Source organism: Primulina eburnea, chromosome 12 (assembly GCF_022965805.1).
Source record: "Primulina eburnea isolate SZY01 chromosome 12, ASM2296580v1, whole genome shotgun sequence".
Taxonomy (NCBI): Eukaryota; Viridiplantae; Streptophyta; class Magnoliopsida; order Lamiales; family Gesneriaceae; genus Primulina; species Primulina eburnea.
In genome coordinates, this window is record NC_133112.1 from 34,206,905 (window position 1) to 34,218,126 (window position 11,222).

The 11,222-nt window shown below is 35.1% G+C and overlaps 2 protein-coding genes across 4 annotated transcripts; one reads left to right on the top strand and one right to left on the bottom strand.

The window, feature by feature from the left end:
* Positions 1-585: 585 nt before the first annotated feature.
* On the top strand, positions 586-3,738 carry LOC140807989 (trehalose-phosphate phosphatase A-like). Of its 3 annotated transcripts, none has more exons than XM_073164978.1 (12): positions 586-791; positions 1,236-1,633; positions 1,711-1,851; positions 1,927-1,998; positions 2,093-2,194; positions 2,295-2,351; positions 2,434-2,535; positions 2,768-2,845; positions 2,926-2,995; positions 3,084-3,154; positions 3,239-3,331; positions 3,469-3,738. In XM_073164978.1, the coding sequence occupies exons 2-12, from the start codon at positions 1,352-1,354 to the stop codon at positions 3,526-3,528; spliced, it is 1,128 nt and encodes a 375-aa protein (XP_073021079.1). In that variant the 5' UTR covers positions 586-791; positions 1,236-1,351; the 3' UTR covers positions 3,529-3,738. The 3 variants fall into 3 exon arrangements, with proteins under 3 accessions (XP_073021079.1, XP_073021080.1, XP_073021078.1); XM_073164979.1 differs by having other exon boundaries at positions 1,271-1,633; XM_073164977.1 differs by having other exon boundaries at positions 586-779.
* Positions 3,739-6,309: 2,571 nt separating this feature from the next.
* LOC140807475 (phenylalanine--tRNA ligase, chloroplastic/mitochondrial-like) lies at positions 6,310-10,587 on the bottom strand. Its single transcript, XM_073164328.1, has 10 exons — positions 10,191-10,587; positions 9,636-9,826; positions 8,841-9,047; positions 8,637-8,754; positions 8,021-8,097; positions 7,638-7,817; positions 7,507-7,551; positions 7,285-7,389; positions 6,786-6,899; positions 6,310-6,716 (listed from the first exon to the last, which is right to left on the bottom strand). The coding sequence occupies exons 1-10, from the start codon at positions 10,393-10,395 to the stop codon at positions 6,666-6,668; spliced, it is 1,293 nt and encodes a 430-aa protein (XP_073020429.1). The 5' UTR covers positions 10,396-10,587; the 3' UTR covers positions 6,310-6,665.
* Between the last annotated feature and the right edge of the window lie 635 nt (positions 10,588-11,222).

Consider the following 11,222-nt stretch of genomic DNA (forward strand, 5'->3'; position numbering starts at 1 on the left):
GTGTAATAAATTGCGGTACATTGTGTTTGCTTTCAACGTCGATTTACGTGTAGTCCTTTTCGTTGTCATCTTCGGATAGTTCGTTGTATAGAACATCTTTGTCCACATTCAGAGCAATCTTATTCATATCGTTTTCATTTATTATTTCTTGAAAATGAATCATAAGAAGTAAGTCAAAATGATGAATTGATATCTCAAAAACTATTTAGTGGCCGCAGACCGTGATGAGATTGTAACAAAATACAGTAGCCAAGCCAGGAAAGTTGAAAATTTTCCAATATAGGGAAGGTAATATTACCTTTTAAATATGTTTGTGTAGAAAAATATACTCGCCCGTGTGAAGTTTAGGAGGGAGTGGGCCGACTGAGCCCACCTGCCGCCCCTCCCTCCTCCATTGATTATGGGGGACACCTGATATTTTCCATGGACATACATGAAAGGCATGGTTTTGTTGCGTTTTCCTGAATTTTAATGAATCCGGGTCCATTTGTTTAATGCTTCCCATGCTCGTAGGACCATAATGTGTGGTTGTACATTGTTTTCTTTAAGCTGCTTCCATACTATATAAACAAATACAGCTATAAACTATTTTCTACACAAGTTTTGTGTATTATATATTAGTTCAATCTACCAGTCTTCATGCTCTGTTGATGTATCTTCAATCTGGAACATAGCATTTAATTGTTGAGTTCTAATCCAACATTTGTTCTTAAAAAAGTCGTTGCTTTTAGTCTGTTATTATCCTGTCTTCGAACACAGAGATATTTCTTGGTTTGAAGGTACCAAGTTTGGTAAACAGTGCAACTGAATTTTCTTTATGACTTTCGTTTCATTTCTTGGATCTCTTTTTGGCTGTGTTTAATGCATCATTTTTCGTGAACTGTTTCAATGCATCGTTTTATTGTCGAGTAGTCTGTTTGGTTGGAACATCAATAGGCGGTTGTATCCAAGAATTAGCTTCTCATACGTAACATAACTCTCTGTAACACTCAATGAATATTGTATGAAGTTTGAATTCATAAATTTATTTCCAATGGCCGAGCGAGGAATACCCAATGTTTTGGTTGGTTTACTGCATCATATGTTAAAAATTCAGGTCATTTTTTTAAGAATCATGCATAGATCTTTGTCTGTTTGATAGCATATTCTTTCGGTTGCTTAGTTACATTCATTTTGCTGGTTCCTGTAATTCCTTTTCATTCATTAACATCTTCTTTTTTATGTTTTTTCTTCAGGATATCTTCTTGATTGACTGCTTTCTCTCCAGCAGTGATCGTTTTCCCCCTAGAAATGGTTTTTCATTGATAAACAGGTCGATTAATCGAGCTTTGAGAAAGAAATCTGTGGTGAAATGGATCTCAAATCAAATCATACATCCCCCGTTGTAGCAGATAGTGCCCCTATGAGTAACACCAGATTAGGCATTCACTCTGCCCTGCTTCCATATTCCACCAATGCTTTTTCTCCCAAACTCTTCCTAAACATCCCAAGAAAAAAGACTGGAATACTTGATGATGTTTGGTCGAGCCTTTTCGAAGCTATGAGGTCGTCATCTCCCACACATAATAAACTACCGAAAGAGCATGGTATGCAGATAACCGTAAATGATGATCTTGCTTACAGTGAATGGATGGTATTATTCCTCCTGCCTTTTTTATGTAACTTTGACAAGATGAATGTTTTCTTGTAATGTCATGGTTCCTTCTGCAGCTAAAATACCCATCAGCACTTGCATCATTTGAGCAAATAGCAAACGATGCAAAGGGAAAGAAAATAGTGTTATTCATGGACTATGATGGGACTTTATCTCCCATCGTGCACAATCCAGACCACGCTTTCATGTCAATCGCCGTGAGAATCTATTATAAGTTTTGTTTTACCCTTATCCTCGAGTCCTTTTTCGGAGCTGAACGATTAGTCTTGCAGATGCGAGCTGCTGTCAGCAATGTGGCTAAGTATTTTCCGACTGCCATAATTAGCGGAAGAAGCCTTGAAAAGGTGATTAGCTCTGCTTGTGATTGGTTATTTTGTTAGTACTATTGTTACAATGGCTCTGTACTTACTTTCTTCTTGTTATATGTCATTCATTTAGGTGTATGAGTTCGTAGGATTAACTGAAATTTATTATGCCGGGAGTCATGGGATGGATATCTTGGGTCCGGTCCGGCCTTGTAATCGTTCAACTGACAAGCAGGTACTGTGTGATAGATCCGTCGTTCTTGAGAGTATGAGCTCTAGCCATTTTTTTGCAAATATGCGAAGCTGCTATTTACATATTGAACATTTGATTTCAGGGGGAAGAAGTTAATTTATTCCAGCCAGCTAGAGAATTCTTACCAATGATCGACGAGGTATTGTGGCGTAATGCGTGAGTTCTAGAATTATTGTTGTTGGTTAGCACTAAGAAATCTTAACATATTCTGCTAAAGCCAGGTTTTCAGATCTCTTGTTGAGATCACAAAAGATATACCTGGAGCAACAGTTGAGAATAACAAATTCTGTGTTTCCGTTCACTACCGCAATGTGGATGAGAAGGTATGTGTTCGGTGTCACGATTTTGGGTATATGGTCAAGTGCAGTGGCGGATCTAGCCGGCGGTGAAAGGATGGTTTCTAACTCTTAGAATCCATTCAGTCCTTTCCACCTCGTTCCCTTGATCCCGTCTTGCCCCCTTGCACTTGTGGTCAAGTGATTTTAAGATATACTATACTGCTTTGAATAATGAAATCTGTGTTTTTCTTTATTGAGTTTGCTTAAACAATTGCAGAGATGGAAAGAAGTTGGTGAATATGTCCACCAAATTTTGAAAAAATATCCCCATTTGCGAGTGGCGCATGGTCGGAAGGTATTGCTTCCAAGACTTTATTGATCATATCGCCGTCTCTTTTGTTTCTTTGCTTTTAGTAATTCACTGTTTTGTTCAAGGTTTTGGAAGTTCGACCGGTTCTCAACTGGGACAAGGGTAAGGCTGTCAAATTTCTACTCGAATCACTTGGTAAGAAATATTTTTCATTGGAAAAGTAGTTCTTGTTTGTTCTAAACTCGGAACTTCTTTGAAACCATTTATACCCCTATCACCTTAGGTTTGACGAACTCGGATGAGGTTCTTCCATTGTATATTGGGGATGATCGAACCGATGAAGATGCATTCAAGGTACAGCCAAACTTAAGAAGTTCTATTTGTCTTTGGCATTGGATAATCACAATGAGGAAAACTTTACCTAACTATGATTTGCAGGTCATGAGAGAGGCGAACCGAGGTCATGGGATTATAGTTTCTTCTGTGCCAAGAGAAAGCAATGCATTTTACTCTCTAAGGGATCCATCAGAGGTACACTAACAATAACCAAATTGATTGTGCCCCCTAGAGTTCATTCAATTGTCCCATCTCCACCCGCAAATCGTCTAGTTTTGGGCTCGTCCCTTACGGATTCAACAACCAATTTGTTACTTCTTCTACATGTTCAGGTAATGGAGTTTCTGAAAACTTTGGTGACATGGAAGAAGAAGAAGAATCCGATCAATTAGCATTCGAAAAGCAAGCAGAATGGCGATATGTATATGATGTTTGTGACAAACAGGACAGGAGCAAAGGTGCATTTTTCATTAGAATTGAAGCAAGCAGTGACTGAAAGGCCATCATCTTTTGAATTCTTTCTTTGCACCAAGGATGCTCCACACCCTAGTGTTTGCTTTTTCACAAGATATATGAAAATATTTAGTGTTATAGCTTTTTTTTTTAAAAGCACCTTCTATCATTTTTTATAAAACGAGAAGCGTTCGATCATATAAAAGTTACACCTCGATTAATAACTATTAATTTCGGCCAGTTTTTTTTTGTCATAACACAATTTATAAAATGCTCATCATATATAAAATTTGAAATTAAATGAAAAACTCAAAGATGCTTGATAAAAATTCCAATTAGCTTATTCTGTCTTTAAATTACGACTTAATTCTTATTTTCAATACATAATGTATTCTGATAATTTATTTTAAGAAAAAATAATTTTCTTTTTATCAATACACTTTTGTCATTACAGATCTAAGCATATTCATAATACAAAAAGTTAAAATTCTACTTTGTAATAATTCAATGCATAATTCTGAAAACTTAAAATAAATACAAAATTGAGAAAATATTTTTTTGCTCACTGACTTGTTCAATTTTGAGTTTTGCTATGCTAAATTTTCAAATTTTGTATTCGATACACTAATTTTTAATTTTCAACTATTTGGTTCAATTGTTGATGTAAAATGGAAAAGGCTCACACGACCTACATAAAAAAAACTGCACTGCTGATTTGTCAGATACTACGTCACTAATTAGACCAAAATTGCATAAAATTAAAATTTAATATACTAAACCAAGATTTGAAAATTTAATATACTAAACTCTAAAATTAGACTGGTTAATAGGGAAAAAAACATTTTGCCTGTCAAATTTTATAATAAACTAATTTCAATTCCCGCACATCTCTAAAAGTTCCTTATTCAAATCCATTATTCATTAATATCATCTGGCAAAATTCCAACTCAACAAAATAGCTGTAGTCAATCACAACCATTTCTTAGACACACATTATAAAATAATGAAATAACTATGTTCCTCCATCCAATTGGTCCTTTTGCATCCTTATGCCACCAATGGAAACCAGAAACACTAACATAAAATCATAGAATAAGACAATGTTCTACAAATTTTTGATTTATAAGATTTTATTTATGTTATTAACTGAATCAAAATAGTTGAAATGTAAAATTTAATGTATCAAACTAACATATATATATATATATATATATATAAGCATTTTTCATGTAAAATTTTATGATAAACTAATTTCAATTTCGACATATATCTCTAAAAGATCCTTATTCAGCCAATTATTTATTAATATTCCAAGTTGCTATTATATTAGCAACGGTTTTTATATAACCCGTTGCTAATATTGCGACAGTTCAAAAAACCCGTCGCCATTTTGTACGACGGATTTTTTTCCCGTCGTTATTTTATGCGACGGTGTTTTTTGCCCGTCGCCAAAAAACACCGTTGCATAAAATAACGACGGGTGTATCAAACAGTGGCAATATTAGCGACGGTTTATTATAAACCGTCGCTAATATTACGACGGTTTTTTTTAAACCGTCGCTAATATAGCAACGATTTTTATTTAACCGTCGCTTAAATTGAGAAGCGCCGGGTTATTATAAACCGTCGCCAAATAGTGACGGCTTAAGAAAAACTGTCGCAATAATAGCGACGGTTTTATTAAAACTGTCGCTATGCCTTCCGATTTTTTTGTAGTGTATTCTTCACACGGACGAGGATCGTCACAAGCAGGTAGTGGTTCACCACATACAGGCAGCAGGTCGTCACAAGGGAGCAGGGGTTCACCGCTGGAGAGGGGTACGACCGCAGGCAGAACCGAACACATTAGCAGATCCTTCTAAGTTCGTGCACCATCAAACCATACAGACACGTACTTAACAAGAGGCGTTGGAGACGACTACAAGTACGACGACGAGGCCCAGCCGACTTGGATATTTTGTTCTACACTTTTATGTCATTTATCTTTTGTGTTTTGGACCTACAATATGTTACTTGTGTATGACTTGTCATTTTAGTTTTAAATATCGTGGTGGTGATGATTGTTGATTGGGGGTCGTTAGCTTCATCCAGAAATATTCTGATGTGTATCCACTTTTTTATTCTCCAGTTTAGCTCTTCTCGAAAGCTTGATTCGGAGCTCTCTAAATCATTTTTTTAAAAAAAATTATATGTAGTGTAAAAATTTAGTTATTATGCAAGAAAAAAAATTGAGCAATAGTTTACAATAAACCGTGGGTGAATTTTGCAACGGTTTGAGTTAAACCATTGATAATTTTGTGACGGTCGGGTTAAAACCGTTGTAAAGTATTTCAACAGTTTCACGAAAACTATTGTTAAATTTAATAATGATTATTAAAAAAAAGTTGCTAATATACCAACGATTTAAGCTAAGCCGTTGTTAAATATACCTACAATTATAATAGCACAGTTGCTAGAATAACGATTTAAATTAAATTATAGTCATTTCCGTTGTTACATGAGCGACGATTTTCCAAATAAACTGTCGCTAACTGAGCAATGATTTTAAAACCGTGCCCAAGTTCAACGAGGAATTTAGTTATAGTTTAAAAAATCGTGGCTAAAACCGTCGTTAAATTAACAAAAGTTTTTCCTGTGACTAAATGAAGTTTTTTTTAGTGACATTTCGCGAAAATATTTTTGAGAGAATAAAAATACATGTTCGGCAACAATCATTTCCATTTGTGTACTTTCTTTCAACTCGCCTTGTAATCGCATTTCTATCACCATGGAAATTACAAAGATTTATGGAGCGTTTGAACCTTTCCAAAGGAAAATCTAAAAATCATTTGTGTTTAGAGGTTACAAGCAGAGAAAAACGGTAGGCCAAAGAAATCTTTCCAACAAAGTCCACTTGTGTTGTATGCTAATACACATTAAATATAATATTATTGTGTGATTCTAATAAAACAATAAGAAAATAGACATTGTTTACATAAAGAGCCTTGGCACTTGTATTCTTGTCTGAAATATGTTGAGGAAAAATCTTCTACGAAACAAGAACCAGTTCCTTCAACTTCATCTTTTATAAGCAGACTCATCTCATAACAACCTTCAACTTGGCCTCAATTTGTTCCCGTACTCTCCACTGTAAAACAGTTGCTCAGAATGGATATAAATAATATACACAAGATTCTTGTAGCAACAAAACAGTCACCTGTAAATCATTAATTTCCTCATCAGTTAGAGACCGTTCCATCGACCTATACGCTACCCTATAGCAGTGACTCGTCATTCCTTTCTTATTGGTGAAGTTATCGATCAACGTCACCTGAAAGATCATTATTAATGATATTTTCCAGCTTAAAATTCTATCATACAGATATCCAACTGCGATTTTCATTTCTACTGCAAAGCCTGAAATTTTGAAAATGCTGGCAATTGATTGATGAAGTCCTATTAACTAAGTACTTCAGTAAAGGGATAATTTCTTTAAATAGTTAATAAATGGCACTTCACAGTCACAAATATCAAGGATATCGTCTCATGTATTTCTAATATATGTACTTATCATGACAATTTCACCAGAGGATCCACTTACAAATGATGTAGCAGAGCAACTCAAAAGAGTATCATACTCTTCACTAAATGTTCAATAGTCAAGAACTACTAAATCATTGAATACAGGCCTACAACAAAGTACAATACAAGCTTACCTCCTCCACAAGATCCCCAGCAACACCTCTGATAATTTCACAGAGGTTATTTTCGGTAAATGCATCGCTAATCCAGAAACTCACGTCCTTATAACATGGGGGGTACTACAAAGTTACAATTGAAGGTCAAAATGAAAAGAGATTTCGGAAGTAGCTCTGATTTTCCATTCGATACTGATAAAAGCAATCGGACAAACTATATCTAGGTAATGATAGTCATACCTTCGAGAATTGTTTGAACTTCACCCCGAGCTGTCCCTTGGAGAACTACACAAAATAATAGATTAGTGTTCAAGTCCTATAAATGATGTAAAGCAGCAACAAAATTTTAAAGGAAATAAATAAATAAATACTTGTGAAGTAAACCGCTGGTCGTTGGTCCAAAAAAGGCGAATATCTGGAATGTCAAATAGAACCATAGCCAGTCGCTCCAGTCCGAGCCCAAAAGCCCAAGCAATGTTGTCTGTTCTACCACTTCTCTTGAGTATTTCTTGTTCCATTACTCCACAACCCAATACTTCCAGCCACGTTTCCTGATAAATATCACACGCAAATATGACTAGGTGCCACTGAGACAATTTCCAGACAAATGAGAGGAAATGGAATTTTAAAACAAAACAAAAAGAGAGCATTAATAGTAACTCATGTCAAAATGGGTTTGACTCAAACTTAATCTAACAGCCAGATAAGCCTCCACGCGTTAAAAAGAAAATTTCTCAAAGAACAACCATTCTACCTGAAAATATATTTCCAATTCAAACGAGGGATTTGTGAAGGGAAAATAAGCATCAATCCAGCGCATCTCCACGCCACCTGACCAAAGGAAACACAAGCATTGACCTTTCATAAAAATCCGAGCATTCAGGCTCCATCAAACTCTTAGACCAAGTAAAAAAAATCCTGTTGACCTTACATTGACTGTGAAAAAAATCTAGCCATTTACCTCATACTCATTAAAACCCTTAAAAGTCAAATTCTTAAATTTATTTGACCATTGGTTCCAGTACATGATTTTGTAATATCCTTCTTTGTGTTTTCAGTTTCACTTTCCTCTGCTGCTTCTTTAGTCTCACTTCTAGTGAGGACGTGCTCAATAAGGAATATATGAGTTTTGCAGAAAAAAATGTAAAAACATAAATACGAAAATTTAGAACTGAACTATAGTTGCTATATCCCAACTCCAAGGAACCTTCAATGTTAAAGGAACCATAAGCACAAACGGTATTCAACTTACTGTCTCTAGCTGCGATGAATTTGATTCTAAATATTACAAACTACATGGAATCTGGATTGCAATCAAAATTACTCATTCAATCATCCAAATTAGAACTTAGATTTCATTCCCAACGTACCAAATAAATGTTGTGCCAAACCCTCAAGACATTTCTTTAGATCCTCAGCTACATATGACGTAGCATTAGTACCAGAATCTTCCCAGTCCCTTGGAGAGAAAACTCGGACCCCTTCCATCTGATAATTAGGCACCATTAACATCTTTGAATAGAAGGACCAAAGTCAGCTACATGACATGATAGCAATTATACCCTCAGACAAACCTGATGAAATACCGGGTAGTGAGTTGAATCAATCGAATCTCTTCTGTAAACATCTCCAGTAACAAGGAAATGAGTATGCCCCTCCCTTAGCAACTGAGCTTGATGTGCACTTGTATGGCATCTCAGGACAGTTTGAGAATCCACATAATATGTATCATTATAACTCCTGCTCACATGATCAGCAGGCACTAATACATCATCAAAATTCTGCATGAAAACATAATCTTATTACGTCATTCAATTAATATAAATAACAAAATTGCAAGTTCAATGCAATTAAGGAGAAAGAAGAAAATAACTCACAACATTATCCCAGAAACCGGAATCATAAAACTGCAAACATTCTACAGAATTCCATGCTAGTAACATCCGTCTAACTTTTCTACCCACACTAATCAGCTAGCTTACTGCTGAGTATTATTAAACCTTTAATGTTAAAGCTACAGACTATGAAGTTGGACATTGATACTAACAATGAAACTGATTTGATCCCAGTTATACAGAACTCCATGCAAGTCTTAAACAATCCTTGCACTGGGGGTTACAATTTCTAAAAGCATAAAGCATTCCTTTCAAACCTTGATATGTCTGTTTTGAATTTTGTGTGCTTATATAAGCATGAAAATTCAATAGGTGCATAAATTAGGAGAAAATGCGAGAATAGAAACTTCTACTGGCAGGAAGAACTATCAAACATGAATTTCAATTATGACAGGAAAATTAGCAGATAAAACACGAGCATTAGGGAAGCAGGAAGTAAAAACCTTAAATTCCTTTCTGTGCATACTAACATACCGCTTTTACAGATACTAAAGGGCTCAAATCATCAAATTTATCAAATTTGTTAGGATGGTTGGTATCAAAATAATCATAGATTGCATTCTTTAGTATGCCAAGAGGATGTTGATCCCTCCTATGAAGCTGCAATCCCAGCTTTGAGAAAATTGAATCGGGAACATTATTTGTTGGATCATCCTTCACTATTTCTGCATGTTTATGCGTAAGGCCATCACCAATCAATACTAAGATAATCAGAAAAAATAATCTACATCATCCAGACATGAAAAGGATCAAGAAACTAATTTATTCGACTTCAAAACCCTTTGCTGACGCATGTTAAACAAGTTATTGCTCAAAATAATCAATATAAATAGGCAATCATTTTTCATAAGTCGGTTCATAAACATTAAAACATCCACATATTGAATATTGTTATCAATCCAACTAGATAGATAAAAAATCAGAATTAACACAGCGGAGCTGAGCTATATTAGATTAATAAAAAAATAAAACTATATTTATAAATTCGGCTATTTCTGAAAGCATAAAGAAAAGAGTGGATCACACGACCTTCTCTAGAAATCTTAGCACCACCAAGTTCGAGAAGTGACGTCACAGGATGCCGCCATTTCTTGCAAGCGTTAACTTTTTCCGAAGGAATCGGGGCGAAGGATGTTGAGAAAGATGAAAGTTGTAGGCCAAAAATAATGCTTCTTCCAGCGAGGAAATGGGAGGGCTTCGTAAGAAAGACGGAATGGACAAGTGAGAGCGACATGGAAACTGTGTTCCCAAGCTGCTGCACTGCCCGCTAACAGGTGGAGGGGGCAGAAGGATTTTGGGAGTGGAATTGCTTGGACAGCTCTACGTAACGCTAAATCACACGAGCAAATCTACAAAATAAATACGAAAATTGTTAGTACAAAATAAAAAAATCGAAACTTCGAAAAAATTGATAAAACTCCTACTTATCCTACTTAGACGAAAAATCGGTATATATAGAAACATAGCGACTGTTTTATTCTAATCCGTCGCTATTTGGCGACGGTTTAACCAAACCCGTCGCTATATAGCAACGGTTCAACTACAACCGTCTCTATATTAACGACGGTTTTTACAAAACCGTCGCCCATATAGATCGGCGACGGGTTTATTTAAACCGTCGCTATAATAGCGACGGGTTAAACCGTCGCCGATGTATCGGCGACGGTTTTATTTAAACCATAGCTATTATAGCGACGGGTTTTGGTGAACGGTGACTAATATTCTTTCAACTACGACTTAATTCCTATTTTTCAATACATAATGTATTCTGATAATTTATTTTAAGAATAAATCATTTTCTTTTTATCAATACACTTTTGTAATACAGATCTAAGCATATTCATATTGCAAAAAGTTAAATTTCTACTTTGTAATAATTCCATCCTAAACAAATATATATGATAATAAATAATTAAATTACTATACTCTATAGTAAAAATTTAAATTTACCACCTAAAAAACATTTTTTTATGACAAAATTCCAACTCGCCCAGAAAAAAAATGAACGAATATTTTTTTTTATCAATACTCAATACACTTTTATAATACAGATACAAATAT